The sequence below is a fragment of the Bubalus bubalis genome, chromosome 12, assembly GCF_019923935.1.
Source record: "Bubalus bubalis isolate 160015118507 breed Murrah chromosome 12, NDDB_SH_1, whole genome shotgun sequence".
NCBI lineage: Eukaryota > Metazoa > Chordata > Mammalia > Artiodactyla > Bovidae > Bubalus > Bubalus bubalis.
Window position 1 is genome coordinate 73923903 of NC_059168.1, and position 27902 is coordinate 73951804.

Here is a 27902-nt window from a genome sequence, read left to right on the forward strand (position 1 = left end):
CTGCCTCTGATGCGGGAGACCTGGGTTCGATCCCTGGTTCAGGAAGATCCCCTGGAGAAGGAAATGGCAACCCACTCCAGTATTCTTGCCTGGAGAATTCTTGCCTGGAGAATCCCATGGACGGAGGAGCCTGGTGGGGTACAGTCCACTGGGTCGCAAAGAGTCGGACACGACTGAGCGACTTAACTTTCAAGAGACTGATAGACTTAACCATTCAAAGGAGCATCTTCGTTCTTAACAGCGATCCTACATTCAAAAAACGCCTCAAACAGGTGGAATGTGCACAAGAGACCGTTTTGAAGCAGGGTCTCTCCCAATTCCACGTGCCTCCTGGGCCACTCCTACCCTCTTCCTACAAGAATCGGGCTCAGTTGCGGGCCCTTCTGCGGCAAGCTGAGGCCGGCGTTTGGGCTGCCAGGGTGGGCGGGGACACAGGCCTGGCGCGCCGGGCAGGGGAGTCTTCCCCAAACCTCAGCCCCCTCCTCTCCGAGCCCGGAAGGAAGCCGCTGTAGAGGAGGGGGCGCCCGGGATGCCCCGAGCGTGCCTCACCTGCGGGAGGGCACGTCCTGGGCTTTTATCTTCCGAGATCGGGCCTGCGGGGGGAAGGCCCTGACTAGCCCATCCTTCCTGCCGCCGCCCACCCCGAGCTTCCACGCAGCGATCGCCGCCCGGTGCCGGAGCGTGGGGCCGCGGGAGCCCCTGCAACTCGCCCCCGCGCTCCTCCTCCTGCCCCCGCACCGGGTCGGGGTCCCGAGCGGAGCACCTCCCCTCGGCACCTCCCCTGCCCCCCACCCCCGCCCCAGCTCCGGACCAGCTCGCCGAAAGGGCGGCGACTGCTGGGAGGGAGGGGCGCCGCCCGCCTCCCGGGGCCCGGAGCGCGCGTGGCCCCGGAGCCGCCAGCGCCGCGCGGGGACTCACTGTGCCGCGCGCCCGGGCTCGGCTGGCTCCGCTCGGCGCGCGGGCGGGGCAGAGGATGCTGGCGGGCTTCCCCGGCCTCGGCCCGCGCTCCCGCCGCCAAGGGCCCCCGGTGCGCCCCTAGCCGCGCTGCCGCCGCCGCCACCGCGACCACTGCGGGGCCAGAGGGAGGGCGCCGGGCCCGCGAGCCGCAGCCCAAGAGGCTGGCGCCCCCGGATTTTCTAGCCGCCGCCGCCTCCTCCTCTTTTCTCCAGCGGCCGGGCGCCTGTGGATGCTGAAGGGCAGCCCTGCGCCTTTCCCGGCCTGACGGCGGGAGGGTCGCGCCCCGGCGGGGGGACCGGGGACCGCGGCGCTAGCGGGGCGGCGCGGCTCCGTGGAGAGCAGCCCCCGGGCGCGCCAAGCCCTCCTGCCCCCTCCCGCTGCACGCGTGACCCGGCCTCGCAGCCCGCGAGGGGACTGGCCCGGGCCACGCGGCTCTCGAGTTCCCGCACAGGTAAGCGCAGGGGCAGGGCCTGCCTTCCGGAGCAGACAGTGCTCGGAGATGGGGAGCCCCAGGGGCCAAAGGGCTGGCTGGGAAGGGAAGTAAACAGAGAAAGATTCAGGAACCCCCCAGGCTGGCGCTGGTTTCTTGGAGCATGTTTTATCCTCACATTCTAAGACTCGGGCCTGGAGGCGACTTAGATGAGGAGATTAGGGGGGTGAAAGAGACTGAGATGACACGGTGAGAGACCAGGGATGGTGGAGAGGTAGCCAGGCCCGTCCACAGCCGGAGACAGGAAGCAGAGTGTTTGGGTGGACAAGACTAAGTATGTGTGTGGTCGGGTGGTGGCCGTGAGCGTTGGGGTGGCGGGAGAAAGGCCTCGGTTTTGGAGCCTCTGGCAGCAAGGATTCTTCCCGGAGGGCTGGGGCAGGTCGTGGAGCTTTCTGCTCGGGTAGGAAGGAAGAGGGGCTTCTACTCAGTGATGTCCTTTTAAGTTCCAGATGGTCAGCGCTCCCTGGGCCCTGGAATCCCGCTCTGAGTTCCTGCCCGAAGTGGCCCCAGGTCTCCGAGAGTCCCGGTAGGTGGCCGGTGCCAGAGCGCTTCCTCTGCTCTACGGCCGGCTTCTCCGGAGCCAGTAGAAGCAGATACCAGCCAGGATGCCGAGGACCCAGGGCTTCTCCGAGCCCGAGTACTCCGCGGAGTACTCGGCCGAGTACTCGGTCAGCCTGCCTTCGGACCCTGACCGCGGGGTGGGCCGGACCCATGAAATCTCTGTCCGGAACTCGGGGTCGTGCCTCTGCTTGCCTCGCTTCATGCGGCTGACCTTCGTACCAGAGTCCTTGGAGAACCTGTACCAGACCTACTTCAAGAGGCAGCGCCACGAGACCCTGCTGGTGCTGGTGGTCTTCGCGGCCCTCTTCGACTGCTATGTGGTGGTCATGTGCGCCGTGGTCTTCTCTGGCGACAAGCTGGCCCCCCTGGCCGTGGCTGGGGTCGGGCTGGTGTTGGACATCATCCTTCTCGTGCTCTGCAAAAAGGGGCTGCTCCCCAACCGGGTCACTCGGAGAGTGGTGCCCTACCTGCTGTGGCTGCTGATATCAGCCCAAGTCTTCTCCTACCTGGGCCTGAACTTCTCCCGTGCCCACGCGGCCAGCGACACGGTGGGCTGGCAAGCCTTCTTCGTCTTCTCCTTCTTCATCACGCTGCCGCTCAGCCTCAGCCCCATTGTCATCATCTCCGTGGTCTCCTGCGTCGTGCACACACTCGTCTTGGGGGTCACCGTGGCCCAGCAGCAGCAGGATGGGCTGAAGGGAGTGCAGTTGCTGAGGGAGGTGAGTCCCGCCTTTTGACCCGGCCACTGACTTCCCTCCCCAGGGGCTCTCAGCTGAGGTGGTACCTGTTTCGGACGGTGGGTGGTCTGGGAGTCTCATCTACGTGTGTAGGAAGGACCACCTCTCTCTCAACCCCTGGCTTTGCAGGAGAACTGGTCTGTGGTTGGCTTGAGGGATCAGAGGATTTCCGGACATTGGCCACTCTGTCAACCCACGCCCAGCCTGAGTGGGTGGCCGGAAGGGCCTGGGCCTGATCTCAAGTGAGGCAGCCTTGTCTTTGTCACTGACCCCTGCCGGGAAGGACTCTTGTGGGGAAAGAGGGCTCCCCTGGCTTCTGGCCTCTTAACTTGGCATTGAGTGGCTTCAGCAAGAGGCTGACTGTGTGGACTCAGTGTGCCTCTGCCCAGTGGGGACAGTGTTTGCCTGCCTAAAGCGGCTGTTATCAAGATGAAAGGTTGTGGGTGACCTCAAAGAACAAGATGTGAAGGACTGTGTGGTTGTCACAGATCCCACTTCTGCTGCTGAGAGCTCAGGGTGCTTGAGCGCTCAGATGATGGAGTGGTGGTCTCCCCCGGGAGCCGTGGTGTGGGGATGCAGACGGGGACAGGGTAGCCAGCCACAGTGAGGGAGGGTCTGCTGGTTCTGGAGGAATCCTTCTGCTGGAAGGGGCAGAAGTTTGGCTTCAACTTAATAGTCTGTGCTCCCCACTGGATGCCAAGACCCTGGGTAGGTGCTGAGGGGCTGCGGAGATGTGATGCCTGGCCTTCTGAGCTGGGTCACCTATGGGGCGATGGGGGTTCCGTAGGGCTGAGAGTCTATGAATTCCACAGCTGTGTATCCTACTCGCTACCTTTTCCTCATTTTGTGTATGAGCCCAGAGATGGAGAGTGACCTCTCTCAGTCCACACAGCTAGGTATGGCAGTGGGTAGCTGCAATGTCCGTGTCCAGATTCCCATTTCAGGACTCTTCCTTCTATGTCACACCACCGCCCCCATCTCAGCCAGAGTCTCCTGGGATGTGGGGCTGAGTCTCCAGGGGCACAGCAGTGCCGGTGGTCGATGCAAGCACCCTGTGGGGCCGCCCCGTTGCCTCCCTTTTGGTTAGAGGAAAACACAGGTTTTTTCCTCTGTTTTAACTTTTCTCCCGGTTCTTGGACCAAGATTCTTCCTGTTTTCCCATTCTGGCTCATGCAGTCGTCTCACAGAAGCTTTGTGCCTTGATTCTGCAGGGGCCCAGCCCTGGGCTGGTGTACATGGATTCATGCAGGGACACTAGAAGGTCCCTTTTCCTCCCAAGGCCCTGTTCATAAAAGGGTGACAGCCTGCCATACCCCTAATGACTTCCAAGTTGGCGAACTTCAAGTTGTGCCCTTGCCAGCTGAGGGTCCTGCTGGAAGCTATCTGGGCAAGAATGGTGAGAGGCATTCCTTTTGGGAATCAGTGAAAAGCACAGCTTGCGGGCAGATCGGTGGGCATAGCAGCCCTTGGGCCCTGGGATCAAACTCTGAACCCTTTCCTTTATCTAACCAGTCACTTCTAGCTCTTTCCTCTTTGCCGGGGTCCCTGGACCCCATAAATTTCCAGTATGTTTTGCTGCCCATGAAGGAGGCAAATCAGACATTCTCCACATTGGAGCCCAGAGGGTGAATACTTGATTGCTGATGTCTTTGGGGCGCTAAGAAACAGAAACTCCAAAAGATCAGGAAACAGGAAAAAAAAAAAGAAAAATAAGTAAATCAAGAATAGCAGTTGTTAGCATCCCAGGAGAGCATGACCTTGACATGGAAGTAGTGCCTTGGATACAGCTTTGGGACTAGAAGGGGAGAGAGACGGGGCTCCCAGGGTCTGTTTGGGAGCCTGAGATAGAATGCAGGAGGCCCCAGCCTTCAGTGGGCTGTGTTCCAGAAGTTTCTGAGTCACTTGTTTGGGACTAATATGACTTTTTGAAAAGGTGCCTGCATTCCCAGGCCCACCCACCAAAGTCTTAAGTCATAGGGGCCCTGCATTCAGTTTCTAGGAGCACAATGGAGCCCTGAGCCCCCTGCGGCCCCCTGTGGCCCCCTGCTGCTGTGGGGAGAACACCTGGACACCTCTCCCCCACAGCCTTGGGATGAAGCTCACCTGCCTGCTGCTCCCCTGGGCCCCTGAAGCCCCCCGGGATGGGGTGCCAGCATAGAAGAGGGCAGGGCTGGAGGACAGGGATATGAGGACCAAGCAGCCAGACCCCCTTCCCCCCAACAGTCCGAGTAACACCGGGCGCTTCCTTGCGTCGCTTTCTCCTGCCCACAGACTCCTTTTGCTTTGTCTTCTGCTATCACCTGTTGGCTCCAGCCAGGGACTCTCTCCTGGGTTGGTGGGGGTCGCAGTTAGAAGTAGACACTGGGTTTCTGGGGCTTTGTGAGTGCCAGCAGCACCAAAGGAATGTTCCCAATGCCTGAGTGTGCTTCCTCTGGCCCTTCATCCCCACAAACCCGTACTTGAGTCTTGGGTGGGAGGAGATAGAAGGACATGGGGCCTTGGGGTAGCCTGAAGTATCAGAGGCAAGCCACCCAGCCTACCCTGCCTGGCTCTTCTCATGGAGGCAGGCTGGTTGGGGTTCCGGCAGGAAGAGCAGGTGGAGTCAGGGGCTGTGGGATGGGGTGACACTAGGGCTTCATTTATTAGTGGGTGAGTGGCTTTGACTGAGCAACAAGTATGGGCCTTGCAGCTTGCAGGTCTGGGACTGAAGAGAGTCAGATAATGATGTCAGAGGCTGTGGTGAAGGAGAGCACAGCGTGGGGCTGGGGATGGAGAAGCAAACTGGCTTTCCCCACATCTCTCCCCTTGCCTGGGTCCTGGCCCAGCTTGCCTTTTACTGCCCCATCTGTGAGCTGATGAAGCAGAGAAGGGGTCAAGGGCAGGGCCAGGCAGCTGCTAATGGGTGAGAACACAGGGGAAGATGGGGCAGGAAGAAGATGCAGCCAAGATGGGGAACATTCCTGTGGCCAGTGGCTGCTCCCAAGGCCCTCACATGTGGCCGCAGACATCTGTTAGCTTCTGAGAGGGTCCTTAAAAAATGAGTCTGGCAAATTAGGGGTGAGGAACCCCTGAGAAATATTTTACAGCTTTATTTCCTAGCAAAGAGGCTATTCAGGAGCAAAACTCTCTCATGAAATTAATAGCCTGTTAAGACCTTCACAAATTAGAGCATGATGGAGCCATGGACGTGTGATTCCTTTCACACCTACAAATTGCATAGCAGATCATCCACCTAGTGAATGCGCATTTGGCTCTGGGAGGCTGGAGGGAGCTCATGCTGCAGATGTCCTGTGTATGGGCTGGAACTCAGGTTCACACGCATCATCTCAACTGATCTTGGGTGTTACTGGCTCCATTTTACAGATGAGAAAAGTGAGGCTTGGGAGGATGAGAGAAGGGAGGAGGACTGGTAACTAGGGAGGGATCACTGGTTGGGGGGGGATGATGGGTGAGGGGCAGGGGGCGTCCCTGAAAGCCTCTTTTTCTCTGCGACCTCTTTCCTGCGTCCTTGGCTGTCCCCTGATGCCTTTGCTATAAGCAGCGTTGAAGAACAGGGCCAAGAGGCGGGAGGCCCTAAAATATCACAGGGAGCACCCCTCTGTTTCCCCCTGGGAATTGGATGTAAAGAGGGGAGAAGCCTGTGACAGAATGTTCCTGGTGGAGGCGTGGCCAGGAGTTCATGAGAAGTGAGTGCAGGGAGCAGGAACAGGAGCTGGATGGGGAGGTGGGGGGGCATAGCCTGGGGCTTGCAGCCTCAGAAATAGGTGTGTGTGTGTCTGTGTGTGTCTGTGTGTGTGTAGGTTTGTGTGTGTGTGTGTGAGACAGACAGGTATCTGTGTGTGTGTGAGTGACAGACAGACAGACTGGGAGTGGGCAACAGCAACCCAGCTCTTGGCTCCTTGCAGCAGCCGAGAGGTGTGTGTGTGTGTGTGTGTGTGTGCGCGTGCGCGCGTGTGTGTGTGTGTGAGTGACAGACAGGTATGTGTGTGTGACAGACAGACAGACTGGGAGTAGGTCTCTTGTCCCGTTGGCCCTGGGCTCTGCCCCCATCCCACAGTGGGACAGATGGCTCATCCTCCACAAGTGTGTATTCAGGCATCATGTAGGAACTGGAATACCAAGGAAACACATAGGAGGGGACCGGGAGGCCACTGAACCCAACTGCCTGGGGGAAAGAATGGTCAGTTATTGAACATGTAACAGCTTTGCAGAAAGTTTCCTCTCAGTCCCTTCCCCTGGCTTCATTTTTTCTGGGGCCTTTTCCTATCCTTAAAGAAAGAAAGTCAAGATGCTCAGTCATGTCTGACTCTTTGCAACCCCATGGACTGTAGCCTCCCAGGCTCTTCTGTCCATGGGATTTCCCAGGCAAGAATACTGTAGTGGGTTGCCATTTCCTCCTCCAAGGGATCCAATCTGAGTCTCCTGCATCGGCAGGTGGGTTCTTTACCACTGAGCCACCTGGGAAGCCCCAATTGGGTCCTCCAACCCTGAATAAACACTTGGCCACCCCCTCTCCGACCTGTGCCCTCATGAACACATGCACTCGTGGTGATCTACTTCCGTGGGTACCATCCTGACCGACACTCAGATTTTGAACTTAAAGATAACCCCCAGGTACAGACCCAGTGAACCTGGGGGATGGACAGGGTATTCACGTTTACTGAGCTCTTGCAGTGTTTCAGTTGAGCATCTTCCAGCAAGAGGCAGATCGTATTTTTGCGTTACAGATGAGGACACTGAAATATGTGAGTGAAATGGCTCGTCCAGGGCTACATAGCAAGCGGAGGAGCAGGATATGAACCTGGCCAGTGGAATTCCAGAGTTCCTTCTCTTCTGCCATCATAAAAGAACCCCTGAGATCTTCCCTGAGAATCTGTTGAGATACAGTTCCAACAGGATTGGGTCCTCAGTTTCTTCACCCACAAGTATCAGAAGGAGCAACGCAGGGGGCGAGGAGGTGTTTCTGGGGGCAGACATATTGCTGCTTATGGAGAGGCTGAGCTGTCTGGGCGCTGCAGCCGATAGTCTGTATACACCTTCCTGGCTGGAGGAGGCATTGTTCCATTACAGGACCTTATATAACCCATGTCTATAATCACGACCCCCACTTCAAGAAAACATTAGGTTACATTTAGTGTAAAGTCTAATACTACATTCTAAAAACATTTTTTATCAGAAATGGATAAGAACAAGTTTGGATGAATAAGGATTACATTTTGGCTTTCTAGGAGGTTCACTAATGTGGGGTTGCCTATTTCTCAGTGGCCTTACTATACATGTCAGTAAAGAATCTGCCTGCAATGCAGGAGACCTGGGTTCAATTCCTGGGTCTGGAGGAGCCCCTGGAGAAGGAAATGGCAACCCATTCCAGTATTCTTGCCTGGAGAATCCCATGGACAGAGGAGCCTGGCAGGCTATAGTCCATGAGGTCACAAGACTCAGACATGACTTAGTGACTAATCCCCACCACCATCCCTTCATTTACTCTGTGTTTCAGTTATCCGTGGTTATATAACATAACCTCAAACTTAGTGCCTTAAAACAGTAACAGTTTATTTAATCTCACGATTCTCTGTGCTCAGCTGGGTGCTGCCCTGCTTCCCATGCACTGGCCAAGGCCACTCACTTGGCTGCCTGGACTGCTTCTTTCAGCAGCAGCATTCAGCTGACAGCTATGCTGGCAGAGCCTAACAAGGTCTTACACACATGCCTGGAGCCTTGGAGCTTCTCTAAGTGACCCTTCCACGTGGTTAGCTTGGGCTTCTTCACAGCATGGTGGTAGTTATCAGAGATTTTAAAGGCTAGACCCATCACTCTTGGTCAAAGCAAGTCACAAGGGGTAACCCAGGTGCAGGGTAAGGGGAAATTGATTCTACCCCTTGATGTGAGAGTGTTATGTACATACGAGGAAGGAAGGAATGGAGGGCCGCCGTCTTCTGAGGCTTTTTACTAAACCAGGGGGTGCATGAGGGATGTTGGGGGAAGGAGATGAAGAGAGCCATGAGTCTGGGTGGGATACCTTAGGATGCTTCAGAAGTTAGAAGTGTGGTCTGCAGTATAGTCATTTCTCTGTATCTGTGGATGTGGAACTTACACATACAGAGAGCAGACTGTCTTCGTTGTACTGTGCCACTTCATGTTAATATATGCCCTTGTTATTCATGACAGTCCTTGGAACCAGTCTTCTGCAGATACTGTGTATAACTTTTTGAAGGTATTGATTCTCTATGAGACCCAACACATCATTTCTAAGATACTCAAAGTTAAAAACTGCCTTGCACATGAAAAGATGATAGCTCATGGTTCGTCTGCCTGTGATTTACCTTATGTTCTGAAGAAGAATTTGTTCTCTTTTTCAAACACACATACTCGCTCTGTCCAGGGCACTGTCCGGGGTGGAGGAGGGCACACTGCCTCTAGTCACGACCCCAGCACCAATCCTGGTCCTTTCCACATATCAGCTAGATGGGCAGCCCGGTTTGTATTCCTTTCTCAGGAGGTGGAAATTTGCTTGTGCGCATCCATCAGAAACACGTCCAGTTTGTCTGTCTTAGCAGATTGTCATTTGCCCCAGGGAGAGTAAGGCCGTTAGTACAGCCCCTTGCGGTGCCTTGGTCCTGACTCCCCCTCTATACATGTGTATTGAATAAATACATTCCTGCTTTGCTTTTATCTTTATTTCATTCCTCATCAACTCTGAGAGTTTGGTAAATATTTGGTTAGACCCAGGCTAGGGAAACGTTCTGATGTTAATTTAAGTGATTTGAAAATGACATTTTAAAAGCAAGACTTATATAACTCTTCAAGAGTGCTAGTTTGTACTTCCTTACCACTTGTTAATAAATTTTTTTTTCTTGTCTAGGGAAAAAGCAGTAATAGAAAAGGGTTTTAGGTGCCCAGAAAATGAGTCATTGATATCCTGTTGGCCTAGTTCTAATCTTGACCTTGGGCAAAAATGATTTGCATAAGATCGTGTAGAAGAATGACTGAGCAGAGTTGGAGCTTTCACCATCCCATCCCACCCTCCTGCTAGTTCCTCTAGTCTAAAGAGAAACTATATTTCCTGTGTTACTTACCAAGCATCATTCTAGGCAGGAGTATACAAAGAATGAGTGAAAGTCATCCCTTGGCATCAGGGAGCTCCCAGGTTGTGGTATAAGCCTGTTAGTGAAAGAGACCCTGCCTCAGGAAACAGAGGAAGGCTTCCTAAGAGCTCACTGTTGAGCTGGGTTTTGAAGGATAAGTAGGAGTTTACCAGGGGGAGCAACGGGAACAGGGCTTTCTGATCAGAGTCATAGGAGATTCTAACTTGCTTTGGATTGGTGAGAATTCTGTGTGACAGGAGCAGGAGTGGGTGGCAGGAGCTAGAGATACAGGTATAGAGAAGCTAAGCAGTGGAAGGGCTAAGGAATCTGGGCTTTATTCCTCTAATGATGAGGCTTCATGGAAGGAATTTTGGCTTTTTCCTCTAATGATGAGGCTTCATTGAAGGCTTCATTGAAGCAGGAGACAGATAGGATCTGATTTGTATTTAATAGAATCCTTCTGGTGGACTTGAGTAAGGTTGAAACTGTTTAGGAGGCTATTGAAGTAGTCCAGGCATGATGCTATGAAGGCCACTCACCAAGATGGAATCAGAGGATGGAGAAGATGAGTTCAGGCTCAAGTGCCCGTGGGATATCCAGGTGGAACTATCAGATTATTCAGTGGATCATTATTGAACACCTTCTGTATACCAGGCCCTGGGCTTAAGATCTGGCGCTTAGAAGAGAGGTCATGGGTTCTAGATTTGGGGATCATCAGCCTTTAAGTGGTACCCAAAACCATAGGGAGGATGAGGGGTTGCCTAAGGACAGTGTGTAGAATCAAAAAGGAAGAGGGCTTAGGACCAAACACTAGGAAGCAGCCTTGTTGGGGGACAGTCCCCCACATGGAACACCCATGCCCAGGGTTCTTTTGCATTAGGGAAGCTTTAGATGAGCCATGGTGAAGTAGGGCTGGGGTGTCAGGTGGGGGACTGCTCACGGGAGTGTTTGTCACCTTGTGGGTGAGGGGGGATAGGTCTGTAAGGGCACTTTATAAATTGTAAAGCACCTTGAAAATGCTAGCTGTTTATTTCTTTATTGAACCTAATCTTGACAGACCATCTCTGATCTTTGATCTATGAATGAATCAGACGAGGTTTATTCGTCATCATTTTCCTCATCACTCTTCTGTGTAACCAACTGGCTCTTTCCCCCTCCTTGTGAAAGGATTATTTTAAGGAGTGTTTTTAATTATAAAATGCCATCTAATATTGCAGAAACTTTGGAAATGAGAGAAATTTATTGCAATCCTATAATAACGAATTGTGTGTGTGTGTCTTTCTAGTCCTTCCTTTCTAGAAATTTTTACAAAGCTGTATGCATTACTCTCTACTTAGTCAGCTTTATAGCACAGACTTTTTTCTGTTTTAAATTAGTGTTCACAATCATCATTTTTAATGGCTGCATAATATGATGTCGGCTAAATGTACCATAATTAATTCAACTGTTCCTTTTCTGTAGGACATTTGGTTACTCTTACTTTATTAATTTTATTTATTTATCATCTCATTTTCATTTGATTATTATTATTATTATGTATATGTAATACCAGCAGGCCCGGTGCCTCTCTCCTTTCCCCTCCTGGCTGTTTTGTGTCTGATGTATCTTCCTTCCTAGGATTACATTTTCAGCCGTTCCTTCCAGCAGAATTCCTCTTTGTGGTTCCTAAGAAGTTTGCTTTGAATAATGATGAAACCTTTTCCTGTTCCTCTCTTCAAGAGCCCTTTCTTTGCTGTAAACAAGCTGTAAACAGAAAAGAAAATGACACGTTTCAGAAGAAATCCCATACCACGCTTTACCCCCATTCGAACTCCCAGTGTATGCAGACTGGATTTGAACGCTCGCAAGATTCCGTGGTCGTGGGTGGTTCCCATGTCATTTGAGGACTGGTCCCCATGAAATGGGGCCAGCTGAGTCAGAGCTGGCAGTGGAAGGCTGGGAGCTGTCTGCCCAGCCCGGGGTTGGGCTCAGGGCTGCCCCTGAAGCCCCCAGAAGGCTGAGTTTTTCACCCAAGGGGGCTGGGCAGTGGGGAATTGATCCCCATGGGCCACATTCTTAAGAGATTGACCAATAAACCCAAGGCTAAGTCACCAACCTGCTGATGGTATGTGGCCCTTACCATTCTCGAAGGATGGTAACACCCTGTCTGTTACAAGTTTACTACCAATTCCTAAGAAACCAGATCAGTCACTTCCTGAAGGGGAATCTGAGCAAAGAGCATTGCCTGGTGCTGAAGTGGATCATCCTCCCAGGCTGGGGCTGGGAGTCCCCCTGCTACCCTCCGGGGCCCGTTTCCCAGTAATGGGCGATGCTGTCAGCTAGACGCAGCCTCCCCCAGATTGCAAGAAAAGTGCCACAATTTCTCACTCATCAGCTCTCTGTTTTCTAAACTCCTACACATGATTACAGTTTACCTTTCGTTGTGCTGCATCAAGCACTCTGGAAAACAGAGGAGTCCCCCCCTTCCCTACACTGGGGCTGTAGTTGTTACGTGGCCTGTCTCTGGGACAGATCTGGGATGTTGCCCCTTTATGTCAGTAAAGGGTCCTACATAGGATGGTTACTTTAGCTGAGCCACCATTTTTCTTGTTGTTGTCTAAGAAACAAAATGCATACTTTGCAGATGAAGTTCCCTATGAGGACAAAAAATTCTGTACTTTGTAAAAAATAAATAAATAAATAAATAAATATATTTGTTTGGCTGTGCCAGGCCTTAGTTGTGGCATAAGGGATCTTTAATTGTGGCATGTGGGATCTAGTTCCTTGACCAGGGATCGAACCTGGGCCCTATGCATTGGGAGTGCAGAGTCATAGTCAGTAGACCACCAGGGTAGTCCCAAGAATTCTGTACTTTTGATGCAGGGCTGTTTGTTTGCATCACGGCCACGGCCTTTCACTTAATATCTTTTTTCTTTATTCCCTCTTTTTGGAGGATCAATTAAGAGTAGCAGCAGGTGAGAGACACAGTGAAGGAAGTCTCTGGAATGATTTAGACTGGAGGAATGTCAAATGTGTTCTTCCTTTCAGTTGAATGCTTGAGATTTCAATGTGAAGCTTGTTTACTTCCATTATTGCGAATAAGGGAGCTGTGGGTGCCCACTGCTCCTGGGTGGCCTCATTTTGTTCATTTTCATGCCCACCTCACAACACTCATCGCTGGATTTAGGGGTAGAAAAGATCATGGAGCTTGCAGTTCAATTTACAGAGATAACAAGGTGCCCAGAATCAGAGAGTGAACATGGAGCATGGCTGGTGTCAGGTCCAAAAGCAGTGACAGTCCTTCAACCTGGAGAGATTGACACAGGTGCTTGGTCAGTTGATGCCAAAAGTTAAATTATTTGACAGTGGTCATACAGCTGTGTGTCAGAACAAAGAGAATTTTACTGTATATGAAAAAAAGGGAGTAAAAATGAAAGCTAGATGGTGGTAAGCATTGGTGATCACCAGATGACCTTGATGCATTTTGTGTGTGTAAGAGCCATGATGCCTTAGATACTGTGGGGCAGAAGGGGGTTGGATGGGGCACAAAAGAACATTCTGGGGGTGATGGAGGCGTTCCCTGTGGTGACTGTGGATGTAGTCACACAGTTGTGTGAATTTGTCAACACTCATCAAAGTAACATTTTATTATTATTATTCTTATTTGGCTGTGCCGCATGGCTTGCAAGATCTTAGTTACCTGACCAGGAATGGAACTCGGGGCCCCTGCAGTGAAAGCACAGAGTCCTAATCACTACATGGATGGCGAGGGAATATACATTTTACATGGGTGCTTTTTACTGTATGTAAACTTTAACTCCACAAAGTAGATTTTTAAAAGTCAGTAGAATCCAGCAATCACAAAAAAGCTGCACATAAATATAAACATTTATATGCATTTAAAGTAGCTTATTTCAGCTGAAAACATCTAGCTACTTGTCTTTTGTGGAAAGGAAAGATCATTGCCTCTGGGTGTCCTTTTTGGTGTTCCTTGTGACTTTCTGTAGGTAAGATGTGACCTCTGTAATTTCTAGTTTCCTTAAAGTGGAGAGAAGATTAAAAGTCACTTGAAAATAATCTAGGGACTGAATCTTAGATCTTTATGACTTTTATTTTGGCTAAATTTTACTGTTGTCTTGCCCACTGCTAATTCAGCAGCATTTTCTGTTAGTTACTCACATTTATTCAGAAATTTCCAAAATGCTCATTTTACTTTTCTTAGAAATAACAACTGTCTGTTGTTCATACTGATATTTTATTTGTTTAGGTTCTTAATTACATTATGGGCTTCCCTCATAGCTTAGTCGGTAAAGAACCTGCCTGTAATGCAGGAGACCTGGGTTTGATTCCTGGGTTGGGAAGATCCCCTGGAGAAGGAAATGGCAATCCACTCTACTATTCTTGCCTGGAAAATCCCATGGACAGGGGAGTCTGGCGGATTTAGCCTGGCGGGCTACAGTCCATGGGGTCGCAAGAGTCGGACACGACTTAGCAACTAAACTACCACCACCACCAGAAATTGGAGCAGATGTGCAGGAAAGTTCTAGAGAGGTCCTGCCAGCTGTGCACATAAGGTCGGCAGGTTTTGTGGGAGTGGGTGGACTTGACTAATCCGGAACATGGGTTTGGAGGACTTTAGTGCCGTCCTGTGTTCCTGGCCCTCCATCTGGAGCCCCATCCTGCCCCTCTAAGTATCTGGTCCTGGTTCTGGTTTATCCAGGGGAAGGAACTCATGTCTGCCTCTCATTCTCTACCCAGTCACCTTCCTGGTATTTGGATTCAGCCATCTTGCTCTCTTTCAGTCTTCTCTTCAGCCTAACCCATTGCACTTTTTCATGAAGCCCTCAGGTGACGTGGTTTCTGGGCCTTACATCATCCTCGCACTTTCTTTGGCTGCAAACTGAGACGTGGTGCCTTTTCCCGTCTTAGACACATTTTCCCCTGCCTGCTCTCAGAACCCTGCCCATCCTGCCTTGTTGCAGGACACAAATGCTAGAGGTGTAAAACCACAGCTGGAATTTGAGGTTTGGTGGGGAGGGTGGTCTCCATTCATGGAAATTTAGATGTTGTTGTTCAGTTGCTCAGTCGTGTCTGACTCTTTGTGACCCCATGGACTGCAGCACCCCAGGCTTCCCTGTCCTTCACTATCTCCCGGAGTTTGCTCAAACTCATGTCCGCTGAGTCGATGATGCCATCCAACCATCTCATCCTCTGTCACCCCCCTTCTCCTCCTGCCCTGAATCTTTCCCAGCATCAGGCTCTTTTCCAATGAGGTCTTAATAAAAGAATTAGAGTCTATGTGAAAATGGAAGTTAATCTAGAGAAACCCACTGCTGCTTAGGTGGTAGGATAGCTCCCCAGACACTGACAGAATGTCCCTGACCTGGCAGGATATGCTATTTAAGGGAGTGGGGACAGCAGAGGAGTTGGTCCCAGGGACCATTCACCGAAACTGCAGCCTGGGGCTGGAGGTGTGTTTGCCTCCCTGGGCTGTCCTCTGAACTGGGCCATGTCCCTCTGCAGCCTGCATGCCCCTTATGCCTTTCCCTTCCCCACAGCTTCTGTGTTCCTGTTGCCCTGCCAGAGCAATAAAGACCAGCACGCTTATCAAGTTACCCAGAGTCTGACCCATCCTCTTCTCTGTCTGCCTTCTTCTTTTCCTACAGGGATGCTGTGTTTGTTGTTGACTGCTTAGGAAGTCTAATTGCATGTGTGTGCCTATTGATGGGCATCTGTTGTCCTTCTGTCTGCTAATTTATCTCTTCACTCGGCCAAACATGTATGGTTCTGGACACATGTTTGCACAGGTTCCTGGGGACACAGACACAGTACCCTCAGGTCCTGCCTACAAGTGAGCTTGGTTTATTTATTTTCTTAAAAAAATAATCATTGTCTGAATATGGGCCCGGCACAGAGCAATCCCTCCAGCATTGTTGAATGTTGTTGCATGAATTATGAGTAAGTTGAATCACATGAAATAACCAATATCCAACCATTTTCAACATGCAAGCGATGGCAATTTCATTTCATATGGTTCCGTTTAATATAAAAGTAACAAATGTGCTCACTGGGGAAAGCCTCAGTTCAGTTCAGTCAGTTCAGTTGCTCAGTCATGTCCAACTCTTTGTGACCCCATGGACGGCAGCATGTCAGGCCTCCCTGTCCATCACCAACTCCCAGAGTTTACTCAAAACTCATTTCCATTGAGTCGGTGATGCCATCCAACCATCTCATCCTCTGTCGTCCCCTTCTCCTCCCGCCTTCAAACTTTCCCAGTGTCAGGGTCTTTTTACATGAATCAGTTCTTTGCATCAGGTGGCCAAAGTATTGGAGTTTCAGCTTCAGCATCAGTCTTTCCAATGAATATTCAGGACTGATTTCCTTTAGGATGGACTGGTTGGATCTTCTTGCAGTCCAAGGGACTCTCAAGAGTCTTTTCCAACATCACAGTTCAAAAGCATCAATTCTTTGGTGCCTAGCTTTCTTTATAGTCTAGCTCTCACATCCATACATGACTACTGGAAAAACAATAGCTTTGACTAGACAGACCTCTGTTGGCAAAGTAATGTCTCTGCTTTTGCCTGGAAAATACTAAATAGTATGGGGAAATATTATCCATAGTATTATCCTTCAAGGATACCTGCTGTTAACATTAGGTCCCTTTTTACAGATAGAGGTGATGATTAATTTTTTCTTCTATACCATATGTTGTTCTTATTGTAAGAAATATTAATATTTCATGCATGCATGCTAAGTTGCTTCAGTCATGTCTGACACTTGCGACCCTACGGACTGTAGCCTGCCAGGCTCCTCTGTCCAAGGGGGTCTCCAGGCAAGAATACTGGAGTGGTTTGCCATTTCCTCCTCCAGGGGATCCTCCCAACCCAAGGATCGAACCCATGTCTGTTACATCTCTTGTATTGGCCGGCAGGTTCAACTCAGGCAGAAATATAAACATAAAAATGAAGCCCCCCTTTCCTCTGCCGCTCCCCTCCCCATAGGCAACAATTGCTAAGTATGTGGTATGCATACATCCAGAGAGTTTTCTTTGAATTTGCATGTGTGTGTGATATATGCACATTTGAGATTGAGAGGTTATTTATGTAAGTTTATGCAAATCAATGAAGCAAACCTCTCAGTGCTAATATCCACACATTCCTTTGTAGTAGCTGGTGCCCCACCTCGAGCTGGTCACATGTCCTTGGTGATCTGTAGCCCTTCCCTCCTTCAGCCAGGAGCACCCCCCCGTGGGGTCCATGCTGGTGGCCTCTCGTGGGCACCTGCGGCCACTCCTTGAGCTGATGGAGAGTCACAGTATCCACATACCCACCAAGTGCTGACATCCCTTGTGTTTCTGATTTTGTCTGTTTCATCGTTGTCTTGTCAGTGAACAGGAGTTGAGTTGAAACTCTGCCCTGCTGTGGGTGTGGGTCTCGGGAAAGCCACTTGATGTCATTGAGCTTGGTCTTCTCCTTAGTGAGTGAGGAGAATAGAGGACACGAACCCAGTAAGCAGGAGCCAGACGTGGGGCCAGATGCCAGGGTTCCATGTCTGGTTCTGTCTCTTCCAGCTCCGAGAGCTTGGTCAGGTTGCTTAGTCCGCTATGTGCCTTCATTACTAAAGCTCTGAGTGATATAATAAAGCTCCTGAAATAGTACTTGCCTTGTGCGTTTGTCATGCTGGTAATGATGATGTCCCAGCTCCTCCAGGGTTGTGGTGAAGGCTGTAATGAGAGGATGAGTGGACACACTTTGTAAACCACAAAGCCCCGTTCAGATGCAAGTGTTACTATGATTACATGCTTATCTGTCACTAGAACAACCCCAGAGGTTCCCTGTTGGAAGGTGGCACACTGCATTTTGCTTGAGTGGTATTTACAAATCGGGAGGAGTTGGGATTTGCACCTAAGAGGATCTCATTCCTGTGTTTGCGCTCCCCTGCTGCCCACACTGCTTCTGCCAGGAGGGGTGGCCTCTGAGTTATTACTGAGTGTTTCCAGAGAGGATGCGGGGGCCCAGAGGGGAAGTGACTTGCCTGAGGCCTCACAGAGAGACAGTCTCAGTGCCTCTGTCTGTAGCCTCGGCCTCCAGGCCCCCAGGCCAGCACTGTGCTCCACCGTGGCCACCACGTGTTGGGGCACAGACCCGCGATGGGAACAGGAAACAAAAAGGAGTTCATGAGTAGTTTGTGTGGCTCTGATTCAGGAACTTACTGTGGAGATGGCAGCTTCAAAGGGCTGTGGGTAGGAATGGTTGGTGGGTGTCGGAGGCAGGTGACATTGCAGTAACGGAGTGAAAAGCGAGTGAGGGGCCAGTGGGGCGTTAGGAGGAGTTTGTTTAGAGAGGAGACTGTTGGGCCTGTGGTTGTGTGGGGAGAATGATGAGAATGGGAGGCGGAGATGAAAGGGGGGCAGGTCACCTGGTGTGGGCATGTTTGACTGGATGCTGTGGAGTTCTGGGCCCCTGAAAGAATTTCCAGTGAAAAATTGGGATGGCCTCAGGCTTCATGTCTTTTGCTGGTGAGCCGCTCTTGGTTGCTTGATTCATTTTGCTTTAGTTCTTCTAATTTGGGGAATTCTGTTTGCTTTCTTGGGGCCTTGGCAAGGATTCTCTCCTCAGAGACCTGGATCCAAGAGCTGAGTGGTTTCCTGGAACATGATTGCCTCCTCCTGCTCCCTTGACTTTATAAGAAGGAAGTTGGAAGCTGGAATGGGATTTTTTCCAACTCTTGAGCGGCTACATTGAGAGACTGGTCTGAGAGTGAAGATCCTTGGAGGATATTTCCTCTGGCTCAGGATAATTGACTTAATCTGCTGTGTGTCTATTTTTCCCTTTGGAAAATGGAGAGATGCTGACTGACTCACTTCTTCCTAAAATACTGTGTGCTCAACTTCTCTCTCTGGAAAGTCTCGCTTAGGTGGATTTTGACATAATGTCACTCTTAACTCCCATCACTGAGTCCAGAGCCTTTCTTTCTTTGGGGGCTGAGGGTGGGACTCATCCCACATTGACTGAGAGTATGCCTTCAAGCTCTCAGGGAGTCACTATGACAGACGACCTGTGAGAGTACAGAGAAAAGGCATCATTCTGCCTTAGTTGGGAAAGGTCTCTTAGAGGAGGCAGAACTGAACTGTGCCTTGAGGGGAGAAATATATTTTGAGCCCTGGATTGGTAGGGGGCAGAGACAGTTGCTGGTGGGCAGTGGTCTGGGGTTGAACACACACACACACACAACTTTGACTGCAGAATTGGGTGTATGAGACAGATGAATCTGGAAGGTAGTTTGGGATCTCAAATGGGTGACCCAGAAAGCTATTTGAAATTGCTTTGACTACATTTTGTAGGCAGTGGGAAGCAATAGAATCCCAGAAGAAGAGCAGAGAGAAGACAGAAATAGTATTTTTCTAATAGTGAAAAAATTTCCAAATTCAATGAAAACTATAAATTCACAGTTCCAGGAAGCTCAAAATAATATAGCTCAAATAATAATAAGCTCAAATAAATATAAAGAGCAAAAATAGAATCATACCAAAGCACATCACAATCAAGTTAGTTAATCCTAGTAGTTAAGGGGAAACTCATAAAAACAACCAGAAAGAAAGACATAGAGGAACAAAGATAAGAATGATAGTAGATGTCTGGCCAGAAGTTATTAAAGGCAGAAAACAATAGAACTGAAAGATAGATCAAACAAGAATTCTATACTCAAAAAATATCCTTCAAAAAAAGAAGGTGAAGACTTTCTTTTTAAATAGACAAACTAAAGTTGAGAGAATTCATGACCAGCAGACCTATACCACAAAGCATTAATGAAAGTTTTTCAGGCAGTAGAAAATTGATACTAGATAAAAATTTGGACTGTACAAAAAGAATAAACAGGCCTATGGACGTTATTTTTTCTCATTTTTAATCTCTTTAAAAGACTGTATAAAGCAAAAACAAACAGTGTACTGTTTATAACGTAGATGTATGATGTATGATAACAATAGCCCAAAGGACAGAAAGGAAGAAATGAAAATATACTGTTATAATTTTCTTACACTTCATGTAAAGTAATAATATTTGATGTAGACTGTATTTTTTTCTTTTTTAAAAATTTAAATTATGGAAGTATGGTAACACATTTACAGGGAGACTTGAAAAATGCAGAACAAAGTTACATATAGTTCTATATTTTACAGTTTTTTAAGTAAATTAAGATTTTTAGTTGGAATTTCAATATCAAACTCCCCAAAATCAATAGAATGGACAGAAAAGTAGAAGGATATATAGACTTGAAAAGCACTGTAAACTAATTCAACATAATTAAGATTTATACAATTTTCACACAACGGCAGGTTACAAATTCTATTCAAGTTCTCATAGACTATAAACCAGGAGAACTGGAACATATCCAGGGACATAAAACAAGGTGCAAAAATTTCATGGTCTAAAGGTGTTGATATCATACAGAGTCTGTTCTCTTATCACTGTAGAATTATGTTAAAAATCAGTATCAAAAGATGTTTGAAAATAACCCATATATTTTCAAGTGCAGTGTGACATTTACCAAGATCTTTGACTTAGCCAGTGAAGCCACAATAAGGTTAGAAGATTGAAAAACACAGAATCATTGCAGAGAAGAAAGCATTTAAATGAGAAATTGATATCAAAATGAGAAATTAATATCTAAGATGCTTAAAAAAACCCCATGTATTTGGAAATTAAGTATCCATGAAATAGATTACATTAAATTAAAGATGCCTATAGGCATACTCCGGAGAAGGCAATGGCACCCCACTCCAGTACTCTTGCCTGGAAAATCCCATGGACGGAGGAGCCTGGTAGGCTTCAGTCCATGGGGTCGCTGAGGGTCAGACCCGACTGAGCGACTTCCCTTTCACTTTTCACTTTCATGCACTGGAGAAGGAAATGGCAACCCACTCCAGTGTTCTTGCCTGGAGAATCCCAGGGATGGGGGAGCCTGCTGGGCTGCCGTCTCTGGGGTCGCACAGAGTCGGATACGACTGAAGCGACTTAGAAGCAGCAGCAGCATAGGCATACTCATTTTGTTGTGCTTTGCTTTATTGCACTTCTTAGACATTGTGCTTTTCATAAATTGAAGGTTTGTGGCAACCCTGCATACAGCAATTCTATTGGCACTATTTTCCTGACAGCATTTGCTGACTTGTGTCTCTGGATCATATTTTCGTAACTTTTCCAATATTTCGAAGCACCAGCAAAAAGATTATGATTTGCTGAAGGCTCAGGTGACTAGCAATAAAGTCTGTTTTTAATTAGGGTGTGGTCCTAGTGGTAAAGAACCTGCCTGCCAATACAGGAGACGAAAGAGACCTGGGTTCAATCTCTGGGTCTGGAAGATCCCTTAGAGTAGGAAATGGCAACCCACGCCAGTATTCTTGCCTGGAGAATCCCATGGACAGAGGAGCCTGGTGGGCTATAGTCCATAGAGTCTCAAAAGAGTTGGAGATGACTGAAGTGACTTAACACACCATCTTGTTTTTTCAGACATGCTATCGCACAGTTAGTAAACTACAATATAGTGTAAACGTAAATTTTATGTGTTTGGAAAAACTTGTGTGACTTGCCTTATTTCAATATTCTCTTTCATTGCAGTGATTGGAACCAAACCCACAATATCTCTGAGGTATGCCTATGTTGTAAATCTCAGAGCAACCATTAAAAAACATAACAAAGAGGTGTGGCACACAAGCCTATAATGGAGATACAGCAGAATGATAGACAAAATCAAAAGATGGCAGGAGAAGAGGGGAAAAGTAACAAAGAACAAATAAGACCAGTAGATGACAAAAGATAGTTTTAGATTCAACAATACTGAAAATAATATTAAATGTATATGATATAATGACTCTATTTAATAGGCAGGTATTATGGGATGGATAACCAAGTAAGAACCAACTATAAGCTGTCATAAAGAGACGCGTTTTTATTATAAAGACACAGATTTAAAAGGATGGAAAAAGCTATTCCATGTAAACACTAATCAAAAGAGAGCTAAGATGGCTGGCTATGTTAGTAACAGACAGTGCAGACTTTGGAAAAAGGAAAATTATCAGGAATAAAGAGGAACATTTCATAATGATAAACAAGTCAATTCATCAAAAAGACATTAAGACCCTAAATATATATATATAAGCCAAAAAACAATAGAACTTAAAGGAATTTTCAAATTTGTAATTATATTTGAAGATTACAACACACCTCTTTCAGTTATTGGTAAAAGAAATAGACAAATTAGAAGTATAAAGAATATAGAACACATGACAAATTAAAAGTATGCATTAATAGAACTTAACAACCAGCCAGACCAAAGTGATATTTATAGAACTCTCTACCCAACGACTGGAGAGTATAATATTTTTCAAATGCACTGAAATGTTCGTGAAGACACACAGTCTGGACCACCATAAGATTCAGTACATTAAAAAGTTACTAAAATCATGCAAAGTGTAATGTTATCTGACAAAAATAATGGATTGAAGTAGAAATAAATATAATCTTGAAAATTCCAAATTATGTCTGGAAAATTAAGCAAGACATGCATAAATGGGTAGACAAATCACAAGGAACATTAGAAAATGTGTTGAGTTAATGTGAAAACACAGCATACCAAATTTTTGGAATGCAGACAAAGCAGTGCCAAGAGGGAAACTCATAGCACTAAATGCTAATGATAATAAAGAAGATCTAAAATGAATGATCTATGGGACTTCCTTGGTGGTTCAGGAGTTAAGAATATGCCTTGCAATGCAGGGGACATGAGTTCAATCCCTGGTCAGGGAACTAAGACCCCACATGCCCAGGAGCAACTAAGCCCGTATGCTGCAACTGCTGAGCCCGTGCAACACAAGTAGAGAGTCCAGGTGCTTTACACGCATCGTTTTCATGAGCTCCCTAACCCACCCTGAGGTAGGAGTCCCGTTATTCTCATTTCATAGAGGAGGGAGCAAGCTTAGAGCAGTGATGACACCTCCCAAGGCCACAACCCGTGGTGGTGGAGTTGGAATTCAAGCCCAGTCTCTAACTGCTGTGTTTTACTGTCCTTGAGTGTTTACCTTATAGAGAGATGGTGTGTGTGTGTTAATATATTTGAGAGGGGTTGGGACCGATAGTCCTGGGGGCCCCCAGAGGAAGGATGCCACAAGCAGTGTGACACCGAGTGTGAGTCGGGAGGGACTCGGGTGCCAATGGGGCAGACCACTGGCCATACTGGTGATGGGCTTTAATCCTCCACTCAGGTTAGAAGAGAAGATCTGATCAAAAGCATATGGCTGATAAGTGGGAAAATTCAGCAGAAACCAAAGGGAACTATTTTAAGAAATCGAAGCTTCTCAGGAAGTCAGGGGATGGGTTGAGAGCTCTCCTGGGAGCCTGGGATACATGTGTTCCCAGGGTGAGAAAGCCCCTGCCGGCTGGGTGGCCGATCTTTGAGGGCAAGGACAGTGGAGGCACTCACAAGTGGACAAAGCATTTGAGAGAAGAGGATGAAAACCAGGTCCAGAGGGGAACTTAGACCCAGTGAGCCACCTGGCTTCATCTGTAAGAGACTTTGCAGTTGACAACGAGAGGATCTCCCTTCCCGTGGTGATGACCTGGAGTGGGACCACTCAGGATTCATGGCAGCCAACTTGCCAGCTGGATGCACCCTCACCTTTATCCAGGGAAGGCTTGTCAGCACGAGGCGATGATGGCTCTGTGGGGATAACCAGAACCAGCTCCAGTTCAGGAGATAGTGCCTCTTCTGCACGTGTTGGCACTGAATGATAAATGATAGATGATCGGCTTGACCCCTAGGGTCTGGGGCAGGGCTTTCCCTTCACTCCTGGTGGCTGCAAGCCTGTGTGTTCCTGCATTACACAGAGCAGAGCAGGATGGCCGAGGGCGAGGCCATCCGATGCTGTGCCCAGATATTGTCTGAAGACCCTTAGAAAGCTTATTTTCCCAGATGGCCCTTTGAGAAATCTGGTGGGGGGCGAGGCATGTCCCGTAGAAACAGGTATGTGCACAGGGGAGGTTCTGGGTGGGTCTCCCCACCACCGGGTGTTTCTTGAGGTCCTTCCCAGTGCCAGAGGGAGTTTCCCTGAAGACGAGTCTCTATTTCTAAGGGTCCTGGTCTGGTGGTGGTTAGGGTGTTTCAAGCAAGTGGAGGGAGCAGCCGAAACTTCCCATAGTGCCCCTTGTCTTTATTGTCTCTGCCCAGAGAGAGTCACTGCAGAAAGATGAGGCGGTGAAAAGGAAAAAAACAGAAGTCATCCTAAATCTCCCTCCCCTGCATGATAAGCGCTGTTGACATTTTGGTGTTTCTGCTCCTGCGCCATTTCATTTCTACTCTGAGATCAGAGTATGCCTGCATATTTAAACTTTTTTTTTTCCCCTCTGAATGGCTTATCTTGCCCTTATTTCCTCTCTAAGAAGCTAGAGAAGAAACACAAGGAGAGTGTGATTGCTCAGGGGTGGGGCCATCCCGGAAGGCTCTGTGGAGGGGTGGAGGTCAGCTAGATTTTGAAGGAAGGGAGGAAGGTGATGGAGGGGCCAGTTCAGGTAGGGCACTACTCACATTGGGATGGATGCAAGGGTGTGCTAGCCTGGTGTACTGGGGATAACTCAGGGGGACTGTAACATCTGTTTCCATCCTCCCGCCCTGCACCCTTTCCTCCCTCCCTCCTTTCCGTCTCTCCCTCCCCCCTCCATACCCCATTGATTCATTCCTTCACTCAGTAGTCATTGAGCGCCTCCTATGTGCCAGGTGTTTGTCCAGTGGGGGCCACACAGGGTCCTTGGAACAGGTCTTGTCCCTGCCCAAGTGGAGCGTGTAATGTAACAGACAGGCTTATGTGTTTTACTCAAAGGCAAGCATTTAAAACACTTAAAAATAGTAATACAAACATGGGTTTTTATGGGATAGAATGCAGAAGCTGCATGCCCCAGCAGGGAAAGAGGTGAAGCTTCCTCCACATGTACTTTGGTGGAAAAGTTTGAGGGTCCTCAGAGTGTGGGCTGTGACATGTGCTGAGGTTCAGGAGCACGTGCCGAGTGACAATGTTGGGGACATCAACTTGGCTAAACCAGGTGGTTTACATCCGGGGACTGTGGGAGATATTTAGAAAAGGTCCTAGGGGACAGAGTTATGTAGGATCTTGCATACCAGAATGAGTAAAATTGGCAGCACTTGAGGTGTTTTGAGCTGGAGATGGAACTTTCAAAAAGGTAATTGTGGAATTTTAACATGATCCCAGAGGGTAGAAAGCTGATCATGGGGTCGCAAAGAGTCAGACACAGCTGAGCGACTGAACTGAACTGAACTCAACAGAGGGTAGATTAGCAAGACCAGAGAATGGCCAGGGAAACAAATCTGTGCCCAGTCCTGGGGGAGGTGAGGGTTTGGGCTAGATGATGGCAGGAGGAGGACAATGAGGAAGACCCAGAAAGACCAGATGGAATGAATGACCCACTGGAGATGTGGAAAGGAGCACCAAAAACAGGGAGACCAGTCAGCCAACAAAGGCTTACTGAGGTTTACTTGGCACTGGGTGCTGTTATCTTGGGTGCACAGTTGAGTGAACTGTGGTCCTAACCCTTGGCTGGCAGAAATGGGACCTTCAGCCTGGGGCTGGCTGGGGAGACTGCGACCAGCTTGGGTGTTCCCATTGTTCCCGGGCTATACCTGGGAGCTTTTGAACGATGCCCACATCTGGGCTTCAGATTTCACTGTTCTGGGATGCTGCCCGGGCATGGCCCCCAGGTGAGTTTCAGGAGCTGCCAGGGTTGGGAGCCTACTCAGATGGTGCTAATTCAAGACAGTTCAGGCTGAAGAAAGTTAGGAATGGTGATAGCTTGCCAGGACTTTAAATTTGAGTTGTGGAGTTTGAAAGTCTTTGTGTGTCACGTGACTCAGATGGTGCACGGAGAGGACTGGGCCGTGGCTTGGCAGGTTCCTCCCAAGCCAGTGTGTGATGGTGACTCTGTAACTCAGGGTGAGAAGGATCAGATGATTGTTAGGCAAGAGAATAAATGGACAGAAGAAAAACAGGCAGTAAGCAGAGGGAGTTGATGTAAAGCAATTGCAATGTTCACAGTTTGGTTTAAAGAACCAGGAAGCTTCCAGGATATTGTCTTTGTTTTTATATTTACTACAGCAAAATTCTCCAAGCCAGGCTTCAGCAATACGTGAACTGTGAACTTCCAGATGTTCAAGCTGGTTTTAGAAAAGGCAGAGGAACCAGAGATCAAATTGCCAACATCCGCTGGATCATGGAAAAGGCAAGAAATTTCCAGAAAAAACATCCATTTTGGCTTTATGGACTATGCCAAAGCCTTTGACTGTGTGGATCACAATAAACTGGAAAATTCTGAAAGAGATGGGAATACCAGACCACCTGACCTGCCTCTTGAGAAACCTATATGCAGCTCAGGAAGCAACAGTTAGAACTGGACATGGAACAACAGACTGGTTCCAAATAGGAAAAGGAGTACATCAAGGCTGTATATTGTCACCCTGTTTATTTAACTTATATGCAGAGTACATCATGAGAAACGCTGGACTGGAAGAAGCACAAGCTGGAATCAAGATTGACGGGAGAAATATCAATAACCTCAGATATGCAGATGACACCACCCTTATGGCAGAAAGTGAAGAGGAGCTAAAAGCGTCTTCATGAAAGTGAAAGAAGAGAATGAAAAAGTTGGCTTAAAGCTCAACATTCAGAAAACGAAGATCATGGCATTCAGTCCCATCACTTCATGGCAAATAGATGGGGAAACAGTGTCAGACTTTATTTTTGGGGGCTCCAAAATCACTGCAGATGGTGATTGCAGCCATGAAATTAAAAGATGCTTACTCCTTGGAAGGAAAGTTATGACCAACCTAGACAGAATATTAAAAAGCAGAGACATTACTTTGCCAACAAAGGTTCGTCTAGTCAAGGCTATGGTTTTTCCAGTGGTCATATATGGATGTGAGAGTTGGACTGTGAAAAAAGCTGAGCACCAAAGAATTGATGCTTTTGAACTGTGGTGCTGGAGAAGACTCTTGTGAGTCCCTTGGACTGCAAGGAGAACCAACCAGTCCATCCTAAAGGAGACCAGTCCTGGGTGTTCATTGGAAGGACTGATGCTGAGGCTGAAACTCCAATACTTTAGCCACCTCATGTGAAGAGTTGACTCATTGGAAAAGGCTCTGATACTGGGAGGGATTAGGGTCAGGAAGAGAAGGGGACGACAGAGGATGAGATGGCTGGATGGCATCACTGACTCTATGCACATGAGTTTGGGTGAACTCTGGGAGTTGGTGATGGACAGGGAGGCCTGGCGTGCTGCGGTTCATGGGGTCACAAAGAGTTGGACACAACTGAGTGACTGAACTGAACTGAACCGAACTGATAGCACCTAGAGAATCCCATGGGCAGAAGTGCTTGGAGAGCTACAGTCCATAGGGTTGCAAAGAGTCAGACATGACTGAGCGACTGAGCTCACATGCCTACCAGCTAGAACAGTGAATGAAAGAGAGTCACCTGGAGTGGGGGTGCAAAATTTAGATTCCTGAGTCTTAATGCACTTGGATCAGAAACTAGAGAAACAGCAGCTAAGGAATAAGCACTGAAGGGTCGAGTCAGAACCAGTGACTAAAAAACCACATCCCGGGTATCTCCAGGCAAGGCTCTGGGAGGCTGCAGGGCTGAGCAAGGCTGAGTAATCCCTCAGAAGCAGTCAGAGAGCAGAGAGGGAATCAAATCTCCAAGGAGAAAGACATGATGTGGGTTTCTGCAGCTGAGAGTCTGCAGAAATTTCTACTCTCAGGACATGAGTCATCTTGCATCTAGAGGTACGGAGTCCTTGGAATCCCAAGTTTGCTGAGTTCCGTGGCTCTGTGTACAGAGGCTTCGGTGTGCTTGTGAGTCTGCAGATCCCTTTCATGTTGTGCTGTTTGTGTGGTGGTCATACTGCTGGGATTCTAGAACTCTCCTTCTGTCTTCAGATGGTATGCTCCTCTGGGCTGGTGCATTTGTTCTCTAGCTCACTCAAAGACGGTTCCAGGAAGTCAGGATCTCTGCACTCAATCTAGGTAGGGCTACTT

At 48.5% G+C, this 27902-nt stretch overlaps 1 protein-coding gene across 4 annotated transcripts in view; it reads left to right on the plus strand.

The window, feature by feature from the left end:
• Window positions 1–862: 862 nt before the first annotated feature.
• The window catches only part of ADCY3 (adenylate cyclase 3), an 83309-nt gene continuing 56269 nt past the window's right edge, over window positions 863–27902 (plus strand). Inside the window, exons 1-2 of one of the 4 annotated variants that reach the window (XM_025261450.3) lie at window positions 863–1408; window positions 1891–2727. In XM_025261450.3, the coding sequence (XP_025117235.3) occupies window positions 2053–2727 (675 nt within the window). In that variant the 5' untranslated portion in view covers window positions 863–1408; window positions 1891–2052. The remainder of the gene's footprint in view (window positions 1409–1890; window positions 2728–27902) is intronic. The other 3 variants (XM_006055060.4, XM_006055058.4, XM_006055059.4) reach the window with 3 other exon arrangements.